The 26,371-nt window shown below is 46.3% G+C and overlaps 1 protein-coding gene across 1 annotated transcript; it reads right to left on the bottom strand.

Moving 5' to 3' along the window:
* Positions 1–515: 515 nt before the first annotated feature.
* LOC110530801 (cullin-3) lies at positions 516–26,137 on the bottom strand. The gene is made up of 16 exons (XM_036986452.2): positions 25,836–26,137; positions 21,819–22,016; positions 20,154–20,267; positions 18,382–18,542; positions 17,720–17,834; positions 14,089–14,317; positions 12,607–12,752; positions 10,368–10,544; positions 7,757–7,927; positions 7,370–7,477; positions 4,988–5,112; positions 4,797–4,893; positions 3,879–4,013; positions 3,509–3,695; positions 2,973–3,118; positions 516–1,104 (listed from the first exon to the last, which is right to left on the bottom strand). Exons 1-16 carry the CDS (start codon positions 25,893–25,895, stop codon positions 973–975), a joined length of 2,301 nt encoding a protein of 766 aa, XP_036842347.1. The 5' UTR covers positions 25,896–26,137; the 3' UTR covers positions 516–972.
* Between the last annotated feature and the right edge of the window lie 234 nt (positions 26,138–26,371).

Genomic DNA, 26,371 nt, shown 5'->3' with positions numbered 1-26,371 from the left:
CTTTCACTGTGTTAAGGAAATGCAAAGCTTCAGTATGTGACCAACAGCCATGAGGTGGTAGATAGCTCATCCTGACACAGTCATGGTCGCTCATTTGTCTCTTAAACTAGAATCCCAGCTGAGGGACGGGCCTGAAAAAAAATGTAGCCACTCATTCAGACAGAGCTCATGGATGCAAGGACTGACCATCCAGGATATCAACATTTTTAACCATGTTTTTGTTTACAAAACGGCACACAACAGCTGAACTGAGCTCATGAGGAATTTGAAACGTGTGCTTTAAGATTGAATGGGTAAAAATAAGTGAAAAAAAATGGATACAGCAACTAAGCTTTAAGTATCTCTAACCAGCCCTCATTGTCTTTCATTGGTAATAAAGAACTTGGCCTTAAACACAGATTGAGTATATCCCTGTCTGAAACTCATGACACACACACACACTTGAATTCAACGATTTTGTAGCTAGCCTGAAGGATCAGCATTAAATAATTGTTGGTTAAGAAATAAAACCTCAATATTCAATATTTTTTTATTTATTTTTGTTAGCAATCCACATTTGCTGTTTTGTTTTTAATAATTCATTCTCATTTTTATACAGTATTGAAAACCAAAACAAACAAAAAAAGTGGTGCATTCACATCTTTCCCAAGGGATTCTTTTAAGGTCGATCTCTACAAGGGTAAAACGGTGAAAAGCTGGAATCCATCCATGTTGAAATTCTCACAGGGAGCAAGAGTAATAGTAGTTGGCCTGATAAAAAAAAATCTACAACACTTCATGGATTTTTTTTTTTTGTATAATTTTTTTGCCATTTACTTCTGGTTTTTGTCATTTTTGTAAAGGGAGGAGTCAGCTTCCCAGCATTTATCTTTTAAAAAGGAACTTCCCAGTCCATGCGCACAACACTCCCCCTCCAAAAAAGCCTCCCCTCAATCCATTTCTCCTCTCCCACAATGCTCCTCTCCTCTCCTCTTATGCAACGTAGGTGTAGACTTTGCGGTCCTCAGGCGTCCGTGCCAAATATTCTCTCTCTATGAGTCCTTCAATGCGTTTCTTAATGACCACGGGGCTGGGGAGGAACCGGGCCCTCAGCTGCTGGGTGACCTGGGGAGAAAGGCAATACAATAACACTATTAGACACTATCGTTTCTCTGGTTCAAGAGACTGTGCTGAAAATGTCCTTGAAATATCATGTGTTAATGTCCTGTACTGAAATGTTATGTCCCGAAATATCCAAGTTCTGAGGAAGTGTATTTTCATTAAAAACCATAACATGATAGGTGAAAGAATAGCACTGAGATGATTGCCGGTACTCATGTTGCAAAATTTACCTCAAAGCACTCACTGAAATACTGTAGGGATAAACATTTCCATGTAAAAGTTGAAAACAAAATCTTATATTCAACCAAATTGACTCAGAAATGATCTAGGGATGCAGATTATAATAATAAAAACTCCCTTCCAAACCTGGCTGCACACCAACCCTACACATGCTGTGACGAGGGACTGAATGGACAACAGATGGAAATCTACCAGCTTTGCTCAGAGACAATTTATGCTTTTGATCCGAAAATGTGGTCGGTGTTTCCATATGGAGGGCGTTGCGGAGCCTCCGGAAGCATGCAGAGGCCAAATTGAGCTCCATACCGCATCGCCATGCACCTTGCACATTTCGTAACAACGCAGAGTGCTCCGTAAAACTACGCATTGACATGATTGGTTGATGGAAGGTGAGGGCGGTCCTGTATAAACACAAACTCACTTCCTTGACAACAGCTCTGCACTGCTCTGAGAAGTATGAATGCCCTGACTTCTGCAGTGGCCCGATCACCCTTACTGCTGCACAGCCAATGCAGACAACAGATTGGCCACACAGCTCCTTTTAGTCTGAAATATTGAACAATGTGTGTTGTCCCTGTGAAATAAACCAAGTCCAGGGCAGTACAGCTAGTGGAGATCAAGGCAGAGAGTTCTCTCCAGACCCCAAACAGATTCAATGGAAATTCTCCCATTGAGCTAGTTATTCTTTAGTCTAGGGCAAAGGTCCGTCCTCCACCCTTTCTCCTCTGTCCACAGTAACCCCAGAAACTGATAAGTGGTCTAGTAGATGAATGTCAATTGGTTAGTAGGAGAAAGGAAGAGGCTCATCCCCTCCTCTACAGCCACCTTTCATCGAGAAGAGTCACGTGAATAATACGAGTCTTTATTGGAAGAGGTTTGAAATCTTTGAATCAGTGTTTGTTTTGTCTGAAGGAGAAAAGCACACAGACCTGTTAAAACAATATGCCTCAAGGTTTTACCTAGAAAACATCTTGCACAACCAACTTGTTTTTGTCACTTCACAGATGTATTTTTGGAATCCACCCCTGTAAACGTCATTTAACTGATGACGCACGAGAGAAGGAGCTTCTCATTTCATAAAAGCGCTTTTTTCTCTACTTTCCCCCCTCTCCTCAATTACCTTAGAACATCTTCAAAAGGAGGGGAGAGGAAGTCTCCATTTGATTTGCTCAACTGCTGAAAGGCCATCTCCATGGTAACACTACCACTTACCGTTAGAATCTCTATGGATGCCATATGGGCCTAAGCTTACTCTGTGTCCAGGAAACAACGCCTCCTCTACCCACCGGGACGTCGAGGCCTCCCCTACCAGGACGTCGAGGCCTCCCCTACCAGGACGTCGAGGCCTCCCCTACCAGGACGTCGAGGCCTCCCCTACCAGGACGTCGAGGCCTCCCCTACCAGGACGTCGAGGCCTCCCCTACCAGGACGTCGAGGCCTCCCCTACCAGGACGTCGAGGCCTCCCCTACCAGGACGTCGAGGCCTCCCCTACCAGGACGTCGAGGCCTCCCCTACCAGGACGTCGAGGCCTCCCCTACCAGGACGTCGAGGCCTCCCCTACCAGGACGTCGAGGCCTCCCCTACCAGGACGTTAAGGCCTCCTCTACCAGGACGTTAAGGCCGCACCCACCTCTGCTACCAGGACGTTGTGCTGCATCCTCTTTCTGGACTTCATGATGCGGACGATGGCCGCCTCGATCTCATGCTTCCTGTCGTCATCCACCTTCTGCCGCGTCTCCTTCCTCTCTGGGTCCGACTCGCCCTGCTTAGCAGCGACTGGAGGGAGGGAGAGAGAGAGACAGCAACCTTAGCACGGCGGAGGGAGGGCTGGCAACCTCGGCGGAGGGGGCTGGGGGGGGCCGCAACCTCAGCACAAGGCCACGTTCAGTAGCCGAAAGTTGCAGATAGAAATACCACAAATAGAGCCAATTATTTTGCAAAACACGACATGTCAGAGAAGCATGTTTGTTCTAAATAGCATATCTCTATCTGCGCGTCCTGCTGAACACATCTCAGGTCATCAGGGCAAAGTCAAAGGTCAACATGCCCAGATGTTAAATGAGCAATAGTTGGAAGATGACCCCCTAAGCCTGTAGCTCCCCAGACCAGAAGACCACTGTGATATGGGTCCTTTTATCATTTAGAATAACAGACAGACACACTCACCCGTCTGTATTTTGACTCTGTGCAGCTTGGAGGTAAACTGATCGTTGACTGTAAACACGTGGCCGTTCTCGATCTCCTTGGACTTGGGCTCCTTGGTGAGGACGCGCTGGGTGGGCTTCCCGCAGGCCAGCGACTGCAGCGCTCGCACCAGCTCCCTCTCCGGTATATCCGTCTCCTGCTGAATCTCCTACAGTGGGGACGGGAGTGGAAGAGAGCGTAAAGGAGGAGCAGAGGGAGTGGAGGAGGAAGGGGAGCAGAAAATGGGAGGAGGAGGAAAGAAGATTTTTTTTTTTTCTTTTCAGCTTGCCATCTTTATCTGTGAATTCTAACACTTTGATGTGATGGAGACTGACCTGTGTCTGGCTCTTACCTCAAACGTGGACTTTTCTCTGTTGTTGAAGAGTATGAGGATGGTCATCTGGAAGGTGGAGACCTGCAGTATGTGCTTCCTGGTGTTAGAGCCCGTCACCTGGGCTCCTCCCACTCCCACCTCCGAACCATCCTCCTGGAGAGACGGAGAGAGACTGTGACTGACCCAAACTTTAAGGAAAGCTTTGACTATGTACAGACTCAGTGAACATAGCCTTGCTATTGAGAAAGGCCGCCGAAGGCAGACCTGGCTCTCAAGTGAAGACAGGCTATATGCACACTGCCCACAAAATGATGGAAATGGAAACTGAGCTGCACTTCCTAACCTCCTGCCCAATGTATGACCATATTAGACACATATTTCCCTCAGATTACACAGATCCACAAAGAATAAAAAATAAAAAAACAATTTTGATAAACTCCCATATCTACTGGGTGAAATTCCACAGTGTGCCATCACAGCAGCAAGATTTGTGACCTGTTGCCACAAGAAAAGTGAAGAACAAACCCCATTGTAAATACAACCTGTATTATTGTTGATTTATTTTCCCTTTGGTACTATAACTATTTGCACATCATTACAACACTGTATATAGACATAATGTGACATTTGAAATGTCTTTATTCTTTTGGAACTTCTGTGAGTGTAATGTTTACTGGTCATTTTAGTTTTTCCCTTTTGTTAATGATCTATTTCACTTAATTTGGCAATGTTAACATATGTTTCCCATGCCAATGAAGCCCCTTGAATTGAGACAGAGTGACCAGAGGTACAGGTAGAAAGAGATGGAGAAGGGTTAAGAGAAGGGAGAGAGAAATGTAAAACAGTATTGACATTAACATACAACAGGAAAGCTACAGTTCACGTCATTCTGAGTAGACCCCCCCCCATGCCTTATTGTCGACAGGAAACCTTTACCTTCTTGATGGGGCCGTGGAAGGTAGCGTTGAGGTCGGCTGAGCCCATGTGGTGCTGGAGGGTCAACTGTCTGCCACTGTGTTTGGCCAAGTAGAACCTAACAGAGGAATATATATTAAATTGACTGCACTGTGGAAGACACATGTAATAGATAACAGATCCATCGATGAGGCTCAGAGGATGGCTGGTACCTTCTGAAGACCTCGAAGGCGTGTCTTGGGGAGGGGGGGATGGTGCATTTGGGCGTGGCCGACTGTGTGGGCCAATAGCCAGTGGTCAGTACTCTTACTGTGAGGTCGACGCCCCCTAGAGACAGCTGGGAGAAACGGCAGTCACAACATGAAAAGGAGAACCAAGACACACAGGAGTCCAGGGTTTAGAACACAGAAACAAGACATGTTAGGGCAATGCCAGTTTTTCATTTGATGGAAATAGGTGGTGACAATGTGGACTGTTAGGGGGGGGTGGTGACAATGTGGACTGTTAGGGGTGTGTGTGTGTGTGTGTGTGTGTTGACAATGTGGACTGTTAGGAGTGTGTGTGTGTGTGTGTGTGGACAATGTGGACTGTTAGGAGTGTGTGTGTGTGTGTGTGTGTGTGGACAATGTGGACTGTTAGGAGGGTGTGTGTGTGTGTAATGTGGACTGTTAGGAGGGGGTGTGTGTGTGTAATGTGGACTGTTAGGAGGGTGTGTGTGTGTGTAATGTGGACTGTTAGGAGGGTGTGTGTGTGTGTAATGTGGACTGTTAGGAGGGTGTGTGTGTGTAATGTGGACTGTTAGGAGGGTGTGTGTGTGTGTAATGTGGACTGTTAGGAGGGTGTGTGTGTGTAATGTGGACTGTTAGGAGGGGGGGTGACAATGTGGACTGTTAAGGGGGGGGTGACAATGTGGACTGTTAAGGGGGGGGTGACAATGTGGACTGTTAAGGGGGGGGTGACAATGTGGACTGTTTTAGGGGGGGTGACATTTGTGGAATGTGGGGGGGGGGTGACAATGTGGACTGTTAAGGGGGGGTGACAATGTGGACTGTTAAGGGGGTGACATTTGTGGACTGTGGGGGGGTGACAATGTGGACTGTTAAGGGGGGGGGACAATGTGGACTGTAGGGGGGGGGGTGACAATGTGGACAGTTAAGGGGGGGGGTGACAATGTGGACTGTTAAGGGGGGGTGACATTTGTGGACTGTAGGGGGGGGGGGTGACAATGTGGACTGTAGGGGGGGAGGGGGTGACAATGTGGACTGTTAAGGGGGGGTGACAATGTGGACTGTGACAATGTGGACTGTAGGGGGGGGGTGACAATGTGGACTGTTAAGGGGGGGGGACAATGTGGACTGTTAAGGGGGGGTGACATTTGTGGACTGTAGGGGGGGGGGGGTGACAATGTGGACTGTAGGGGGGGGGGGTGACAATGTGGACTGTAGGGGGGGAGGGGGTGACAATGTGGACTGTTAAGGGGGGGTGACAATGTGGACTGTGACAATGTGGACTGTAGGGGGGGGGTGACAATGTGGACTGTAGGGGGGGTGACAATGTGGACTGTTAAGGGGGGGGGGTGACAATGTGGACTGTTAAGGGGGGGGGGGGTGACAATGTGGACTGTTAAGGGGGTGTGTTTGTTTATTTTTATTGATCTGTTATTTTACCAGGTAAGTTGACTGAGAACACATTTTCATTTACAGCAACGACCTGGGGGGAATAGTTACAGGGGAGAGGAGGGGGATGAATGAGCCCATTGTAAACTGGGGATTATTAGGTGGCCATGATGGTTTGAGGGACAGATTGGGAATTTAGCCAGGACACTGGGGTTAACACCCCATCTCTTACGATAAGTGCCATGGGAGCTTTAAATGACCTCAGAGAGTCAGGACACCCGTTTAACATCCCATCCGAAAGACGGCACCCTACACAGGGCAGCCCTGGGGCATTGGGATTTTTTTTTAGACCAGAGGAAAGAGTGCCTCCTACTGACCATCCAACACCACTTCCAGCAGCATCTGGTCTCCCATCCAGGGACCAACCAGGATCAACCCTGCTTAGCTTCAGAAGCAAGCCAGCAGTGGTATGCAGGGTGGTATGCTGCTGGCAGGGTGGACTGTTAGGGGTGTGTGTGTTGACAATGTGGACTGTTAGGGGTGTGTGTGTTGACAATGTGGACTGTTAGGGGTGTGTGTGTTGACAATGTGGACTGTTAGGGGTGTGTGTGTTGACAATGTGGACTGTTAGGGGTGTGTGTGTTGACAATGTGGACTGTTAGGGGTGTGTGTGTTGACAATGTGGACTGTTAGGGGTGTGTGTGTTGACAATGTGGACTGTTAGGGGTGTGTGTGTTGACAATGTGGATTGTTAGGGGTGTGTGTGTTGACAATGTGGATTGTTAGGGGTGTGTGTGTGTGTTGACAATGTGGACTGTTAGGTGTGTGTGGACTGTTAGGGTGCGTGTGTTGACAATGTGGACTGTTAGGTGTGTGTGTGTGAAGACAACGTGGACTGTTAGGAGTGTGTGTGTGTGGAGACAATGTGGACTGTTAGGGGTGTGTGTGTGTGTGTGTGTGGAGGTATAACAGTCTTACCCCCGTGGACTGTAGGTGTTGTCTGAACTCGTCCATGGTGGTGTTGGAGATGCTCATGTCTCTGAACATCCCTTCCAGTTTAGAGGTGAACTGACAGCCACACTCAGTCTACACAGAGAAGACAACACAGCGATTCACACAGCACATCGAGTCACACAGCACAGCGAGTCACATGTTCAGGGTTGAGACCAGCACAATATGGAAAACCAGGTCAAACAACTACCAGTCCATTCTAATGCTTAGAGATGTAAGATAGTCAAGAACATCCTGAATTCCTGATTATTAATGATAATAAAGTAATAATCTAATTAAAATCAAATGAATTAGTAATATATTGGGTATGAAATGTCAATGTGTAATTGACAGCAGACTCGTTCATCTCCTCACCTTTAGCTTAGAGATCATGTTCTTTTCAGAGTCGTCAGAGACACTCTTGTTGGTGAGCAGCCTCCGGGCCAAGTGCTGTTTGTAGTACCTCTCAAACACATCCTTCTCCTGCATGAACCGGAAAAGAACCATGGCCTTGTCCAGGATGGACTCCACCTCCTGTTCTGTCAGCTGGAGACACAAACAGACAGAGTTAGGATATTGGTTTGAATAGTTTTCCTTTAATAAAAGCATATTTTTATGCTGTGGTCCTGTCCAGAACTAGTGCACTATGGAAGGTATGGAAGGTAGGGTAGGTATGGAAGGAAGGTAGGGTAGGTATGGAAGGTAGGGAAGGTATGGAAGATATGGTATGGAAGGTAGGGTAGGTATGGAAGGAAGGGAAGGTATGGAAGATATGGTATGGAAGGTAGGGTAGTTATGGAAGGTAGGGAAGGTATGGAAGGAAGGGTAGTTATGGAAGGTAGGGTAGGTATGGAAGGAAGGTAGGGTAGTTATGGAAGGTAGGGAAGGTATGGAAGATATGGTATGGAAGGTAGGGTAGGTATGGAAGGAAGGTAGGGTAGGTAGGGAAGGTATGGAAGATATGGTATGGAAGGTAGGGTAGTTATGGAAGGTAGGGAAGGTATGGAAGGAAGGGTAGTTATGGAAGGTAGGGTAGGTATGGAAGGAAGGTAGGGTAGTTATGGAAGGTAGGGAAGGTATGGAAGATATGGTATGGAAGGTAGGGTAGGTATGGAAGGAAGGTAGGGTAGGTATGGAAGGTAGGGAAGATATGGTATGGAAGGTAGCGTAAGGTATGGAAGATATGGAAGGTAGGGTAGTTATGGAAGGTAGGGTAGTTATGGAAGGTATAGAAGGTAAGATAGGTAGGGTATTTATGTAAGGTATAGAAGGTAGGGTAGGTATGGAAGGTAGGGTAGGTATGGAAGGTAGGGTAGGTAGGGAAGGTATGGAAGGTATGGAAGGTGTGGAAGGTAGGGTAGGTAGGGTAGGTATGGAAGGTAGGGTAGGTATGGAAGGTAGGGTATGTATGGAAGGTAGGGAAGGTATGGAAGGTAGGGAAGGTAGGGTAGGTAGGGAAGGTATGGAAGGTAGGGTAGGTATGGAAGGTAGGGAAGGTGTGGAAGGTAGGGTAGGTATGGAAGGTAGGGTAGGTATGGAAGGTAGGGTAGGTATAGAAGGTAGGGTAGTTATGGAAGGTATAGAAGGTAGGGTAGGTATGGAAGGTAGGGTAGGTATGGAAGGTAGGGTAGGTAGGGTAGGTATGGAAGGTAGGGAAGGTAGGGTAGGTAGGGAAGGTAGGGTAGGTAGGGTAGGTATGGTGTGGAAGGTAGGGTAGGTATGGAAGGTAGGGAAGGTAGGGTAGTTATGGAAGGTAGGGTAGTTATGGAAGGTAGGGTAGTTATGGAAGGTATAGAAGGTAGGGTAGGTATGGAAGGTATGGAAGGTGTGGAAGGTAGGGTAGGTATGGAAGGTAGGGTAGGTAGGGTAAGTATGGAAGGTAGGGAAGGTAGGGTAGGTATGGAAGGTAGGGTAGGTAGGGTAGGTATGGAAGGTAGGGTAGGTAGGGTAGGAATAGAAGGTAGGGAAGGTAGAGTAGGTATGGAAGGTAGAGTAGGTATAGAAGGTATGGAAGGTAGGGTAGGTATAAAAGGTAGGGAAGGTATAGAAGGTATGGAAGGTAGGGTAGGTATGGAAGGTAGGGTAGGAATAGAAGGTAGGGAAGGTAGAGTAGGTATGGAAGGTAGAGTAGGTATAGAAGGTATGGAAGGTAGGGTAGGTAGGGTAGGAATAGAAGGTAGGGAAGGTAGAGAAGGTATGGAAGGTAGGGAAGGTATGGAAGGTAGGGAAGGTATAGAAGGTATGGAAGGTAGGGAAGGTATGGAAGGTAGGGTAGGAATAGAAGGTAGGGAAGGTAGAGTAGGTATGGAAGGTAGAGTAGGTATGGAAGGTAGGGTAGGTATGGAAGGTAGGGAAGGTAGGGTAGGAATAGAAGGTAGGGAAGGTAGAGTAGGTATGGAAGGTAGAGTAGGTATAGAAGGTATGGAAGGTAGGGTAGGTATAGAAGGTAGGGAAGGTATAGAAGGAATGGAAGGTAGGGTAGGTATGGAAGGTAGGGTAGGAATAGAAGGTAGGGAAGGTAGAGTAGGTATGGAAGGTAGAGTAGGCATAGAAGGTATGGAAGGTAGGGTAGGTAGGGTAGGAATAGAAGGTAGGGAAGGTAGAGTAGGTATGGAAGGTAGAGTAGGTATAGAAGGTATGGAAGGTAGGGTAGGAATAGAAGGTAGGGAAGGTAGGGTAGGAATAGAAGGTAGGGAAGGTAGAGTAGGTATGGAAGGTAGAGTAGGTATAGAAGGTATGGAAGGTAGGGTAGGTATGGAAGGTAGGAAAGGTATAGAAGGTATGGAAGGTATGGAAGGTAGGGTAGGAATAGAAGGTAGGGAAGGTAGAGTAGGTATGGAAGGTAGGGAAGGTAGGGTAGGTAGGGTAGGAATAGAAGGTAGGGAAGGTAGAGTAGGTATGGAAGGTGGGGAAGGTAGAGTAGGTAGGGTACTACATGAGATTAGTCCATTGAGTGTAACATTTAGCAGGTTGAACACTGACATACCCCTTTGACTCCCTTCTTGAGCTTGTCGTCGATGAAGAGGGAGAGGTACTCTGGGGAGCGGGAGTTGAGGTTGAGGAAGTACTCAAAGTCTCCGGCGATGGTCTGCTTGAAGAGCCGGTCGTTGTTGAACGACTCCAGGAGGAAACGGTCGAACCGCGTCTTCAGGTCCAACAGGCCCTATAGGACAGAGAATCAAATCCAACTTTATTTAAAGGGAATTTAAAATCACAGCACACTTTACAATATGTAATAACACACAAGCACTATAGAGATTGCAAGAGGTTTACGTGTTATAGTGGGGCAAAAAAGTATTTAGTCAGCCACCAATTGTGCAAGTTCTCCCACTTAAAAAGATGAGGCCTGTAATGTTCATCATTGGTACACTTCAACTATGACAGACAAAATGAGAGAAAATCCAGAAAATCACATTGTAGGATTTTTTTATGAATTTATTTGCAAATTATGGTGGAAAATAAGTATTTGGTCAATAACAAAAGTTTCTCAATACTTTGTTATATTTTTCTGTAAGTCTTCACAAGGTTTTCACACACTGTTGCTGGTATTTTGGCCCGTTCCTCCATGCAGATCTCCTCTAGAGCAGTCATGTTTTGGAGCTGTTGCTGGGCAACACGTACTTTCAACTCCCTCCAAAGATTTTCTATGTGGTTGAGATCTGGAGACTGGCTAGGCCACTTCAGGACCTTGAAATGCTTCTTACGAAGCCACTCCTTCGTTGCCTGGGCGGTGTGTTTGGGATCATTGTCATGCTGAAAGACCCAGCCACGTTTCATCTTCAATGCCCTTACTGACGGAAGGAGGTTTTCACTCAAAATCTCACGATACATTGCCCCATTCATTCTTTCTTTACACGGATCAGTCGTCCTGGTCCCTTTGCCGAAAAACAGCTCCAAAGCATGATGTTTCCACCCCCATGCTTCACAGTAGGTATGGTGTTCTTTGGATGCAACTCAGCATTCTTTGTCCTCCAAACACGACGAGTTGAGTTTTTACCAAAAAGTTATATTTTGGTTTCATCTGACATTCTCCCAATCTTCTTCTGGATCATCCAAATGCTCTCTAGCAAACTTCAGACGGGCCTGGACATGTACTGGCTTAAGCAGGGGGACACGTCTGGCACTGCAGGATTTGAGTCCCTGGCGGCGTAGTGTGTTACTGATGGTAGGCTTTGTTACTTTGGTCCCAGCTCTCTGCAGGTCATTCACTAGGTCCCCCCGTGTGGTTCTGGGATTTTTGCTCACCGTTCTTGTGATCATTTTGACCCCACGGGGTGAGTTTGCGTGGAGCCCCAGATCGAGGGAGATTATCAGTGGTCTTGTATGTCTTCCATTTCCTAATAATTGCTCCCACAGTTGATTTCTTCAAACCAAGCTGCTTACCTATTGCAGATTCAGTCTTCCCAGCCTGGTGCAGGTCTACAATTTTGTTTCTGGTGTCCTTTGACAGCTCTTTGGTCTTGGCCACAGTGGAGTTTGGAGTGTGGCTGTTTGAGGTTGTGGACAGGGGTCTTTTATACTGATAACAAGTTCAAATAGGTGCCATTAATACAGGTAACGAGTGGAGGACAGAGTAGCCTCTTAAAGAAGAAGTTACAGGTCTTTGAGAGCCAGAAATCTTGCTTGTTTGTAGGTGACCAAATACTTATTTTCCACCATAATTTGCAAATACATTCATAAAAAATCCTACAATGTAATTCCCTGGATTTTTTAAAATCATTTTGTCTGTCATAGTTGAAGTGTACCAATGATGAAAATGACAGGCCTCTCATCTTTTTAAGTGGGAGAACTTGCACAATTGGTGACTGACTAAATACTTTTTTTGCCCCACTGTAACTCTTGGTGATGCCCTAAAAAGATAATTGGTATTGTGGTCAACAATTATTTTTCTTCTGTACTGAAATTCCAAATACTGTAGCACTTGGCAGTTATGTACATAGTTTTTTATTCCTTTTGCTTATTTTCTGAATAACTGTAAGATGTACATATTGTGTCGTTCCTGGAAGCTGTTGCCGTAGTGATAACCAAAATATACTCCCTAAAAAGAGTGGGCTGGAACCTTAGCTTCAATGCTTATTGGGGTAGTTACCAATGTTACTATTTTAAACACGCTTCAGATTTTAGTTCTTTCTGGTCAGGAAATAGTCTGTGCCCTGATTGTTATGGACATGTTCTGAGAATTAAAATGCCAGACAGTCTTTGATTTGAGGTTAGGCCCAGCATACCTGGATGTAGTCGACAGGGTTCTTGCCCTCTCCCTCCTCTGACACCAGAGCCTTGCCCTGCTCCCTCAGGTAGGAGCTCATACACTCACACATGGTCTTCAGGCCGTTAGGCACACGGCTGAACAGCTTGTACATACAGCCCAGGTCTGGAGCGCAAGAGAAAGAGAGAAGGAGAGGAAGAGATGGGGGAGAGGAAGAGGGGGGAGAGGAAAATGGAGAATAGATACGTTTATGAAGGAAGTTCAAACCAATACACAGATCTACAGTCAGAACTTGACATGGGTTTAGATGTCAAAGATTCACTGGCTCTGTCTTGTCAGTATTTCTGCGTGTCTGGTTTCAGAGTTAATCTGTGAGGTAAATGCAGAGCTCAGGAAATGCGCTTGAAGCAAATTCCGGTAAAAGAAAGAGAACTGACGTGAACCAGTAAATACATGAGTGACAGAGTTAACTTATTTGTCTCTCTGATTTGAAAATCATCAACACGAGGGTTTGATTCAGTCAACTCATCTATAATAGGTCTTGTACTATCTAGTATTTGTATACCTGTCTGATAGTATGACATCTAGTGGCCCTTTTGGGTACTTCAGACTAACACAAGTGTTTAATTATCTCTGGCTCTCAGTGTGGCCTTCTACCCAACTATTGTTTGTGGAGATGTGCTCTGATTGGTCGACTGACCAAAAGCTCAGCTATAATTAAAATAAATGTGGATCTGACTGGAAGTGTGCAGAGAATTTATTTCTCCCCGTTGCACTTTTGTCTCCAGTAGCTTCACTAATCAGCTTTGGGTGTCCGGTAGGTTGTGCCTAATTGGCTACGGTTACATAGGCAACCCATTCAGATCCCAATCTGATATTTTTCCTAATGTATGAACAGCAACAACAAGTCATATATTGAATATGATCTTTTGCCTGAAGATTCATACCATGTCCATACGTGTGGACCTCAATCCTAACGCAATTCTGATGCTTCAATATGTGGCCTCATTTGTATGATCTAAAAGTTATTTTTGTTTGTGTGCACATGACTTGCCGTTATCAACCACCCCGAAAATGTTATGTAACAGTGACAGGAAATGAGCGTTACATCTGTGTGCTACTTCAGAGGCTACATCAGTGGGAATGTGCAAATCTGATATGAGTGTGGACAGTCAAAAAAATAAGACTGGATAGAAGACAATCGCTAGGTCTGGAGAATCATTGATTCACCCTGGATAACATGCCTATGTCCGGGCAAGAACGGGAACGCTGATCTAGGATTACGTTTTCCTCTTTTAGACCACAGTGAAAAAGATTCTATGGACAGGATGATGTGTTCAGCACTCATACTCGGATGCTTTTTGAGAGAGAGAGAGAAAAAGAAAAAAAAGAGCCCAGGTCTCCAGACATAATTAAACACACAAGTTCTCATTAGTCTTGATTATAACTCAATTCAGTCTTAATCCGTTGCCTGTAAAACAAGCCGGTTTTCCACGTTCACCTTCTGTCTTGCCGTTCTTGAGCATGTGAACCAGGCCGGAATTCTCCATCTCCACGATGGTCTTCATGTGTTTGGAGATGAGCTCCCGTTCCACCACCTTGACGATGGGCTCCTCTGTGGACTTGTCCAGGCAGTGCAGCACCCGCTCTATCTCCTCGTTGATCCTGGCCTCCACCTTCTTGATGTACACACTGGCACTGTTCTCCGCTAGGAACTTCTGGCTCTCCATCTGAGGGGTAGGACAGGGTACGGTTTGAGGAGGAGGGAGTAGGACAGGGTACGGTTTGAGGAGGAGGGGGTAGGACAGGGTACAGTTTGAGGAGGGGGGTAGGACAGGGTACGGTTTGAGGAGGAGGGGGGTAGGACAGGGTGCGGTTTGAGGAGGAGGGGGGTAGGACAGGGTACGGTTTGAGGAGGGGGGTAGGACAGGGTGCGGTTTGAGGAGGAGGGGGGTAGGACAGGGTACGGTTTGAGGAGGAGGTGGGTAGGACAGGGTACGGTTTGAGGAGGGGGGGGTAGGACAGGGTACGGTTTGAGGAGGAGGTGGGTAGGACAGGGTACGGTTTGAGGAGGAGGTGGGTAGGACAGGGTACGGTTTGAGGAGGAGGTGGGTAGGACAGGGTACGGTTTGAGGAGGAGGGGGGTAAGACAGGGTACGGTTTGAGGAGGAGGGGGGTAGGACAGGGTACGGTTTGAGGAGGAGGGGGGTAGGACAGGGTACGGTTTGAGGAGGGGGTTAGGACAGGGTACGGTTTGAGGAAGAGGTGGGTAGGACAGGGTACGGTTTGAGGAGGAGGGGGGTAGGACAGGGTGCGGTTTGAGGAGGAGGGGGGTAGGACAGGGTACGGTTTGAGGAGGGGGGTAGGACAGGGTACGGTTTGAGGAGGAGGGGGGTAGGACAGGGTACGGTTTGAGGAGGAGGGGGTAGGACAGGGTATGGTTTGAGGAGGAGGGGGTAGGACAGGGTACGGTTTGAGGAGGAGGGAGGTAGGACAGGGTACGGTTTGAGGAGTAGGCGGGTAGGACAGGGTACGGTTTGAGGAAGAGGGGGGTAGGACAGGGTACGGTTTGAGGAAGAGGGGGTAGGACAGGGTACGGTTTGAGGAGGAGGGGGTAGGACAGGGTACGGTTTGAGGAGGGGGGTAGGACAGGGTACGGTTTGAGGAGGAGGGGGGTAGGACAGGGTACGGTTTGAGGAGGAGGGGGTAGGACAGGGTACAGTTTGAGGAGGAGGGGGGTAGGACAGGGTACGGTTTGAGGAGGAGGGGGGTAGGACAGGGTACGGTTTGAGGAGGAGGGGGTAGGACAGGGTACGGTTTGAGGAGGAGGGGGGTAGGACAGGGTACGGTTTGAGGAGGAGGCGGGTAGGACAGGGTACGGTTTGAGGAAGAGGGGGGTAGAACAGGGTACGGTTTGAGGAGGAGGGGGTAGGACAGGGTACGGTTTGAGGAGGAGGGAGGTAGGACAGGGTACGGTTTGAGGAGGAGGGGGGTAGGACAGGGTACGGTTTGAGGAAGAGGGGGTAGGACAGGGTACGGTTTGAGGAGGAGGGGGTAGGACAGGGTACGGTTTGAGGAGGAGGGGGGTAGGACAGGGTACGGTTTGAGGAGGAGGGGGGTAGGACAGGGTACGGTTTGAGGAAGAGGGGGTAGGACAGGGTACGGTTTGAGGAGGAGGAGGTAGGACAGGGTACGGTTTGAGGAGGGGGGGGTAGGACAGGGTACGGTTTGAGGAGGGGGTTAGGACATGGTACGGTTTGAGGAGGGGGGGTAGAACAGGGTACGGATTGAGGAGGGGGTAGAACAGGGTACGGATTGAGGAGGAGGGGGTAGGACAGGGTACGGTTTGAGGAGGAGGGGGTAGGACAGGGTACGGATTGAGGAGGAGGGGGTAGGACAGGGTACGGATTGAGGAGGAGGGGGTAGGACAGGGTACGGTTTGAGGAGGAGGGGGTAGGACAGGGTACGGATTGAGGAGGAGGGGGTAGGACAGGGTACGGATTGAGGAGGAGGGGGTAGGACAGGGTACGGTTTGAGGAAGAGGGGGTAGGACAGGGTACGGTTTGAGGAGGAGGAGGTAGGACAGGGTACGGTTTGAGGAGGGGGGGGTAGGACAGGGTACGGTTTGAGGAGGGGGTTAGGACATGGTACGGTTTGAGGAGGGGGGGTAGAACAGGGTACGGATTGAGGAGGGGGTAGAACAGGGTACGGATTGAGGAGGAGGGGGTAGGACAGGGTACGGTTTGAGGAGGAGGGGGTAGGACAGGGTACGGATTGAGGAGGAGGGGGTAGGACAGGGTACGGATTGAGGAGGAGGGGGTAGGACAGGGTACGGTTTGAGGAGGAGGGGGTAGGACAGGGTACGGATTGAGGAGGAGGGGGTAGGACAGGGTACGGATTGAGGAGGAGGGGGTAGAACAGGGTACGGATTGAGGAGGAGGGGGTAGGACAGGGTACGGATTGAGGAGGAGGGGGTAGAACAGGGTACGGATTGAGGAGGAGGGGGTAGAACAGAAAACGGATTGAGGAGGAGGGGGTAGAACAGGGTACGGATTGAGGAGGAGGGGGTAGAACAGGGTACGGATTGAGGAGGAGGTGGGTAGGACAGGGTACGGATTGAGGAGGAGGGGGTAGAACAGGGTACGGATTGAGGAGGAGGGGGTAGAACAGGGTACGGATTGAGGAGGAGGGGGTAGGACAGGGTACGGATTGAGGAGGAGGGGGTAGGACAGGGTACGGATTGAGGAGGAGGGGGTAGGACAGGGTACGGTTTGAGGAGGGGGGGTAGGACAGGGTACGGTTTGAGGAGGGGGTAGAACAGGGTACGGATTGAGGAGGAGGGGGTAGAACAGGGTACGGATTGAGGAGGAGGGGGTAGGACAGGGTACGGATTGAGGAGGAGGGGGGTAGGACAGGGTACGGTTTGAGGAGGAGGTGGGTAGGACAGGGTACGGTTTGAGGAGGAGGGGGTAGAACAGGGTACGGATTGAGGAGGAGGGGGTAGGACAGGGTACGGATTGAGGAGGAGGGGGTAGAACAGGGTACGGATTGAGGAGGAGGGGGTAGAACAGGGTACGGTTTGAGGAGGAGGGGGTAGGACAGGGTACGGTTTGAGGAGGAGGGGGTAGGACAGGGTACGGTTTGAGGAGGAGGGGGTAGAACAGGGTACGGATTGAGGAGGAGGGGGTAGAACAGGGTACGGATTGAGGAGGAGGGGGTAGAACAGGGTACGGATTGATGTGAGATAGAGGTATTTCAGATACAGAACAAAGTGGAAGTTGGAAGAGGTTTATAGGGCAATACAAATGTATGTAAAACTGAAAAATAAAAAGCATTTTATTAGTGTGGACAATTGTTGAGGAGCACAAAATGGCGAACTGATGGGCATCGACTCATGAACAGGATTTGGATGACCACAAACCAAGAGGTCACCTATGTTGGAATGTTGCTATATGGGGTTAGATAAGGATAGAGAGAAGCTCCACTGACTAAATGTAGCTTAACGTTTTGTAATAGCTTGGTTAGGTATTTTTGTGGTTTTAGCATCCATGCCAACATTATAAAACAAATCTCAGCAGTCACAATGACTGGACAAAAAAACAAAAGAGCGTGTAAAATGTTGCCCAACCCACCTGGAAGAATTCTGCAGACATTTCTAAGAAGGGGGACTCAAAGTCTTCCTCGTACACAGACCTACCCTCCAGACCCAGAATCATCAGCATCTGACAGGCGTTCCTGATCGCTCCCCTGTGCACGCACGCGCACACACACACACACACACGGAATAAACATATGATCTAGATTTTTGGGAGGGGATTTCGCTCTTTGAAGAGATAACAACCATATGATAGGATTTATAGTTTTATGACTCCTTAAAACAAACATTTTTTTTTTAAAGAAGTAACATTGAGTAAAACCTATTTGCCAGAGTGGTGATGAGTTGGGTATTAATGTAGTAGTTAATCTCCCAAGTTGAAAGGTCAGTTCTCTGTGAATAGGATGTGCCCTTATCATAGGCAAACTTTTTTTTAAAACAGCCAAAGAGAAAGATGGAGTGGTTTCAGGGGCTTAAGCCTCACATCACAGATCGCCATTGTCCCCTAGGATATGACTTATGCACCAGCCTCACCAAATAACCACTATCTGATCAACAGTAGCAGGGACTGTATACACAAAGCAAGTCAGTCAGTCATGATCGGAAAGGCAAAACTGATCCCAGATCAGCACTAATACTCAAGTGACTGAATAGATACAGGTATTTATTTTGTTAGACAGATCCCAGAACAGTCCTTACCTGTCCACCACCTCTCCTTTCCTCTCCCGTGCGATCATGTCCAGCAGGGTCTGTCGCAGGTGGTCTCGGATGCAGCCGTAGCGCACCACCTGGTCTCTGAAGATGATCAGGCCCAGGTTGTAGACGTTCTCCACGTTGTTCTGCTGCACGTACACCCGGTCCTGGAGCCAAGGGGAGTACAGCGCATTAGAGCGGCCGCTAAGTTAGAATAAAACCCATCTGAATACTTTGTCCTCCGAAGAGGAAATTCTTTGCACAGTTAAGAGTTTACTCAAATTAAAAATTCAGGAACGGGTAAGGGGGAGGACTCCAAAAAGTCATATTTTTTGCACTGAAAAGCCATATGATACCTGATAGGCTGGTGTCCTTGGTACTTGGTTACACTCACCAATACTAATCTATAGCCTACTAGGCAGACACAAAAGAAATATGTCTGACATCTCAGTTCTGGGATTAGATGTATACCAAAATAACACTACATCATCTTCCCATTTCTGCACCTAACACTGAGCAAGCCAGGCAACTAACTGGAGACCCAGGATGCAGGGAAAGGTCAAATTTCCTTCCTTTTGTGAGCGTGCTCTTTACTGTTTGTTTTATATTGTTTATTTCACTTCAGTTTATTATCCTTGTCACTTGCTTTGGCAATGTTAACATATGCCACTAAAGCCCTTTGAATTGAGGAGAGAGATCGAGCCCTTTAAAATTGAGAAGGGGGGGAGAAGGAGAGAGAAAAACAAAAGAACCCCGAGAGAATTCTGCAGTCTCCATAGCGGCTGTGTCACTGGATTGTCCCCCACCTCATACAGCACACAGACAGTTGGTCTTACTGTTACAGTAAATCAAGCAGAGTTACCACTAGTTGCCCAAAAAAACTGGAGAAATAAAACACAAGTTCTTTGTTCTGCCCAGGGAAAACAGGGCAAACAGCAACTAGAAGGCTGGCCCGCCCAACACCCGCCATGACATGTCGTTGAGGAGAGTCTTCCCAGGGAAAACAGGGCAAACAGCAACTAAAAGGCTGGCCCGCCCAACACCCGCCATGACACGTTGTTGAGGAGAGTCTGCCCAGGGTAAACAGCAACTAGAAGGCTGGCACGCCCAACCCCCACCATGACGTGTCGTTGAGGAGAGTCTTCCCAGAGAAAACAGCAACTAGAAGGCTGGCCCGCCCAATCCCCACCATGACATGTCGTTGAGGAGAGTCTGCCCAGGGTAAACAGGGCAAACAGCAACTAGAAGGCTGGCACGCCCAACCCCCGCCATGACACGTTGTTGAGGAGAGTCTGCCAGGGCCATTCTTTCATACGAGGAAACTATTATTTACACTTTAGGGAAACCACTGGAGACAAAACTCCACAACTTTCTGGAGAAGCAATACTACTGATTAGGCCTGTCTGGGGTTAAAAAGACATCTGGAGAATCCTTCAGGACCGGGGTTTGGGAATTCTGCAGATCCATGTAAATTCGGCATATTTTCCAGCATATCCCTGGTATACAGACAGTAGTTGTGCTTCTTGACATGGTCGACATGGACTGGACACTTCCAATTCAGTGTAACAACAAAACTGTTGTTCTTCCCTCAATAACCACAGAACACACTAGAACAGGAGTGTCAAAATTTCAATTAAGACCCAGGTGAGGGGAGTTCTTTACTAGTTAGTGACCTTAATTCATCAATCAAATACACGGGTGGGGCGAAAACCTGCAGACACTCGGCCCGCCGTGGATTGAGTTTGACACGTGAACTAGACCTAAAGCAGTCCACCTACCATGTACATCAGGATGTCTCTGATCATGACCATGGCTGTCTGGTGGTCGTTCCACGCTTGATTCAAAGTCTGCAGAAAGTTATTGTTTAACGAGTTTAGGACATCTTCCCGTACCTGCGGAAAGACATAAGATAAGTACTGAGAGTCTTAGTAAAGATATAAGATAAGTACTGAGAGTCTTAGTAAAGATATAAGATAAGTACTGAGAGTCTTAGTAAAGATATAAGATAAGTACTGAGAGTCTTAGTAAAGATATAGCTTCTGTCTATGTTGAAGTTGCCTGTAGACACTGATCCAAGGTAAAGACATTTGAGATCAGTGTCTCCATTTTTTTGGAGTTTCCAAACTAATGGTGTAAGTTAGGAATGAGATTGAATGAACTGATCCTAGATCTGTACCTATGGGCAACGTCTACCCAGGGCTATGTGTTAGAACAGCTGGAGACGGACAACATGTGGACATACAGGTTATGACCCCAGCTATCTGGCCTGCTGTATGCTAAATGTTATATTCATGAGAGAAGGCGATGCCAAATACTAAAATCCAGTGCAGACCAGCTGGTGGTTCATATGAATCAGCCTAGTCCCCAGACAGAATAGACTGCTACAGCTCCCATACTCATCAATCACAAAAGTTTAATCAAGTCTGTCTGGTTCTGTTTTGAGTGTGGTGAGTTTTCATGTAGGCCATATAGCTCTATCATCCGTATATCTATATTTTAGCTGAACGGGGGATTGTTTCATTGCGTGCGTACTTAATTTGCAAAGTGGATTGCACTGTGTTGTGTGTGTACAGGTTCTCTGCTGATTTTGCATATCAAATTGTGTCCGTTACAAAAGGTAAACGTTACAGCGAAGGCCAGGAGTTTCTCTTGACCACATGGTCACGTGACCAGGAGAAACTCCTGGGCCTAATTCGCTGTGTAAGTCAACACCTATTCACATTTTTTTTAAATTTGATTAAAAAAATATATTTAAAAAAAATTCCCCAATTTCGTGGTATCCAATTATTAGCAGTTACTATCTTGTCTCATCGCTACAACTCCCGTACGGGCTCGGGAGAGACGAAGGTCACAAGCCATGCGTCCTCCAATACACAACCCAACCAAGCCGCACTGCTTCTTAACACAGCGCGCATCCAACCCGGAAGCCAGCCGCACCAATGTCTCGGAGTAAACACTGTGTACCTGGTTAGCGTGCACTGCGCCCGGCCCGCCACAAGAGTCGCTAGTGCGCGATGAGACAAGGACATCCCTACCGCCAAACCCTCCCTAACCCGGATGACGCTAGGCCAATTGTGAGTCGCCCCATGGACCTCCCGGTCGAGCCTGGGCTCGAACCCAGAGTCTCTGGTGGCACAGCCTTAGACCACTGTGCCACCCGGGAGGCCAGTCAAACTATTTTGAATGGGATTCAAGATTATATCCTCAAATTCATGAAGGTACGGTCATTTACGATATATAAAATGACATTGTGATTACGGATTAAATTGACTTCGACCAGATGCCTCTTATTAAGATTTTCATATACATACACATGCTTTTGATCTTGAAGAAGATAAAAACCAAACTACAAGGCGTGAGGGATGGTCACCTTCACAGCGTATTATGGGAAATTATTTATAGAAGATAAACAGTGGTGCATTGTGGGAGGCGTAGTCCTTTACTTTGTTGACGAGGTGCTCGGTGACGACCTCGCGCAGTCCCGTGTAGAGCTTCTCGCCGTGTTTGTGCAGCACCATTGTGTAGGCGTTCCTGTAGAGCTCCTCGAAGCTCAGCCCGCTGTTGTTCTTCCTCTGGATCTCCTGGATAGCGTTCTTCAGAAGGTCCCAGATATTGTTGACATACTTCTCATCCATTGTCATCTAGGGACAGAGAAATCGGACACAATGACAACGGAAGTGTTGTTCAAGCCTTTTCACCCTGTGTCCGTTCATTCTTAGTAAGGATTGTTTACTCATTCTGCAAACCTGAACAGATGACACATCTTTGTCAATTGATATACGACAGCAGTGCACAGACGTTGGTAATTCATGTAGAGGTTGCTAATCGGGTTAGAACAATGATGCAAGTTTATAAGTATCTTACAGTGTTTCATACAGTCTGAAAAGTTGTTTAGGTATGGCTATGACTCCCCGACAAGCCCTGCACCTAGTATGCATGTTTGTGATTTGCGTGAGGATTTGAAGCCTTCACTTAAACATGTTCTAAGGGCTTTCTTCGATAAACCACAGGTGCAGCTAGGGCCTAAAAACTTGAGTGATAATAACATGAAAAACAAAACAGTCAATTATGACTTCACAGTGACTCAATCATGGCGGTTGAAACACACCTCGTCTCGACACATTTGAAACAAAGAGACAACGCCATTTGCCTATTATTAGGGATGTCCGTGTTTCTCATTGGTAGAGAGAAGGAAATCAAGAGACTAGGCTTATTGTAGTCAGAACATCTGTATTAGGACTATTGTGTAGGTTGTGATGGTACGACACACGATAAGTCAAATACAAAACAATAATATATTTATTCCAGTTAGGGATTTTTGTTATACAGATCATCCCAAAGACGCTTAAAAACAAAAGTACATGTAGTTCTTGGGCTGGACGATGGTCATCAACAGAGGCTGACGTGTCCAGGTCACATCACCTCCGGTGGGTTAGAAATAACATGACGTCGGTCTAAGCCTAGGTGTTTTTATATTTGAAGTTTTGGTAATTATCAATAGTAGAACGAGTAGAGTGTACATAGCAGTAAATTATATATTTGAAGTGTTGGTAATTATCAATAGTAGAACGAGTAGGGTGTACATAGCAGTAAATGATATATTTGAAGTTTTGGTAATTATCAATAGTAGAACGAGTAGGGTGTACATAGCAGTAAATGATATATTTGAAGTTTTGGTAATTATCAATAGTAGAACGAGTAGAGTGTACATAGCAGTAAATTATATATTTGAAGTGTTGGTAATTATCAATAGTAGAACGAGTAGAGTGTACATAGCAGTAAATGATATATTTGAAGTTTTGGTAATTATCAATAGTAGAACGAGTAGAGTGTACATAGCAGTAAATTATATATTTGAAGTGTTGGTAATTATCAATAGTAGAACGAGTAGGGTGTACATAGCAGTAAATGATATATTTGAAGTTTTGGTCATTATCAATAGTAGAACGAGTAGGGTGTACATAGCAGTAAATGATATATTTGAAGTTTTGGTAATTATCAATAGTAGAACGAGTAGGGTGTACATAGCAGTAAATGATATATTTGAAGTTTTGGTAATTATCAATAGTAGAACGAGTAGGGTGTACATAGCAGTAAATGATATATTTGAAGTTTTGGTAATTATCAATAGTAGAACGAGTAGGGTGTACATAGCAGTAAATGATATATTTGAAGTGTTGGTAATTATCAATAGTAGAACGAGTAGGGTGTACATAGCAGTAAATGATATATTTGAAGTGTTGGTAATTATCAATAGTAGAACGAGTAGGGTGTACATAGCAGTAAATGATATATTTGAAGTGTTGGTAATTATCAATAGTAGAACGAGTAGGGTGTACATAGCAGTAAATGATATATTTGAAGTGTTGGTAATTATCAATAGTAGAACGAGTAGGGTGTACATAGCAGTAAATGATATATTTGAAGTGTTGGTAATTATCAATAGTAGAACGAGTAGGGTGTACATAGCAGTAAATGATATATTTGAAGTTTTGGTAATTATCAATAGTAGAACGAGTAGGGTGTACATAGCAGTAAATGATATATTTGAAGTGTTGGTAATTATCAATAGTAGAACGAGTAGGGTGTACATAGCAGTAAATTATATATTTGCTTGCGTTAGCCTATATGATCATAATCTGACATTATTAATGCAGATAGGGTCTAGAAATGTCTGTATAAACACATTAATGAAGGAGAGAATTTGTTGTGGGAAAGTATCTTGTCTTTCCCTAGGCAGGTGCAGAAGAATGGAAAATTCCAAGATGAGGTGAGGGAGGAAAAAATATGCGGACAATAACATTTGTTTTAATCAACTACAGATATGATTCTGATTCAAATTAATGTGGGCACAGCAGAGGCACCAAGATGAGTCAAGTATTTTTGCCCCGTAGCTTATTTGTATTACAACAGCTTAGCTAGCTATCTAACCCTGTCAAGATGTCCATTATTTTGGCCATTCAAACCTCAGGGATCCAGTCACCTGACCAGAGAGCATATTAACACTCCAGCCACAAGCATACACCTATTAGACAGGCAAGGAGAGGGCTGGAACCTGTAACTTTGATTGACTTCATTGCCGTTTGTCCGCCAAAGATGGACGTTCAACTCACACATTGACATGAGGAGTAATTGAGGGAGATTGACTCAGCCTAAGAGTTTAGAATGAGAGAGAGAGGGGGCCATGCCATCAAGTCATTATTCTACACCGAGTGCCTCCCCTCCACAAAGTATTTACATAATGTGTTTTATTATATTAGGGCCAACAACTGAACTGAGGGGTACAGGATGCACCAACATGTGCAAAGGGGAAAACTGCCTAAAATAGAATCCAGTTATTCATGGCAGTCTAAATGAAAGCCTGCCCAAGCATGCAGAGATGCAAGCAAACACATAGGCCCTAAACACACACACTACACTGAAAGTCACTTTGGTGGGCCTAAATTTGGAACATGGGCCAAATAAACTGGGTGGCAAGTAGTTGTGTAAAATGAAAAGCTTATCCCTTCTCAGTTATTATTAGGTGGGGCTGCTGCAGGTATGCAGGCAACAAAACTGCATATCCCATACCCTGGCTACTGTCCAGGTGCACAGACTGAGTGCGTGGTCACAGAAGCACTCGCACGGCCATTCCGCTGCTATTATTCCTGCACCATTCAACACTGTGCGTGTGTGCGAGATATTCAGGGGATGAGAGAGTATATTTCTGTCTGAGCCCAGGGCCCTGACTGCAATGTCATTCCTTCACACATACAGCCAATGTCTGACATCCAACAGTGTAGGGCTGCTCTCATAAAAATACTAACGTTAACTAACTAACGTACAGCAATCGGTATACATGTTTAGCTAGTTCTGCAACATAGTCAGGCTAAATATTGCCATGCTAAATATCTACAAATCATGACACCGATTTTTTAAAAACAACAACAAAAAAACACTGACAAATTAGTTTAGAAACTCTGGTTATACCCTTTCTGAGTTAGTAAATTAGGCCTGCGCTACAGGCAGTTTTTACGGGTGGGCAGTTGGCTACATAGCTAAGGAACTAGATAACGTTAGTACGTTAGCCGGTAGCTTACTAGCTAACGACAGATAGTTGACTTAAACGTGTAGTTAACCAGGTAGGTAGTTAGTTACCAAGCTAGGTTTCTGCTAACTAGCTAATAAGGTTAGCTGGCTGCCAATGTATATAGCTAGCCAACGACCTAGCTAGAAACTAGTTTGTCAGCAACACCGCAAGTTAGCTAACGAACAGTTATCTAGTGGATATTTTCCAATGTGCACTGTACAAATAACAGACACTTATCGAATCAAAGCTAGCTAGCAAACTAGCTAGCTAGTTGTTGTTGTTAGCTGACAGTGACATTTTCAAAGTATATAGTTTAGCTAACTAGCCAGGCCCGTCTTTAGCAAATGACATCCCCGGTGCTCGCGTCTCAGCGTACCCGGCCAATACTTACAGGAAAGGCTCTTATCCTCATCTTGGTGTCCTTCTTGACGCCGCCTTTGAGGTTGGACATGATTAGTTAGTACGTCCGTCTTCTCTACGTTATCATGAAATACTATTTTAGGCTGCAACAGGGATGCCTGCAAATGGAAAGTGGTAAAGATCCCCCTCGACCTTCCCCTTGGGCTTGGGTCCGTCTCTCTGCGCTGTTGTTGTCACTCCTCTTCTCCCAATTTTTGCCTAGCTTCTCCTTGCAGTGATGGCGGACAAGCTTCTACAGGGCAGTGGTAACTGCGAACCGAAATCACGCGAGATGAACCATGGAAAACATAACGTTGCAAAAAGATATAGCACGTTCATCCTCATTCTACCAGTTGGATATATATCCAATTAACTTTAACCCAGTATCAAGTATGGACAATGTATGTGTATATAGTCTATTCAGTTCATATCATATTGCATTTTATCAGGTGGCCAAAATTGGAAGTGACATGGATTTTTTAAAAATATTACACAAACGTGCACAGTTCAAAATCTAGCATTCTTTCT

The sequence above is a fragment of the Oncorhynchus mykiss genome, chromosome 8 (genome assembly GCF_057628025.1).
Source record: "Oncorhynchus mykiss isolate SJ-2025 chromosome 8, ASM5762802v1, whole genome shotgun sequence".
Classification (NCBI taxonomy): domain Eukaryota; kingdom Metazoa; phylum Chordata; class Actinopteri; order Salmoniformes; family Salmonidae; genus Oncorhynchus; species Oncorhynchus mykiss.
The sequence above is the reverse complement of the archived record's forward strand: the minus strand, read 5'-3'. Positions and strand labels throughout refer to the sequence as shown.

Excerpts from the sequence above, each read along its gene's own strand:
- LOC110530801 (XM_036986452.2), bottom strand. The coding sequence starts at position 25,895 with ATGTCCAACCTCAAAGGCGGCGTCAAGAAGGACACCAAGATGAGGATA. Across the intron at positions 17,835-18,381 it reads AAAGGAGAGGTGGTGGACAG|GGGAGCGATCAGGAACGCCT; the intron begins GTAAGGACTGTT and ends GTGCGTGCACAG. Across the intron at positions 7,478-7,756 it reads ACATGATCTCTAAGCTAAAG|ACTGAGTGTGGCTGTCAGTT; the intron begins GTGAGGAGATGA and ends TTCTCTGTGTAG.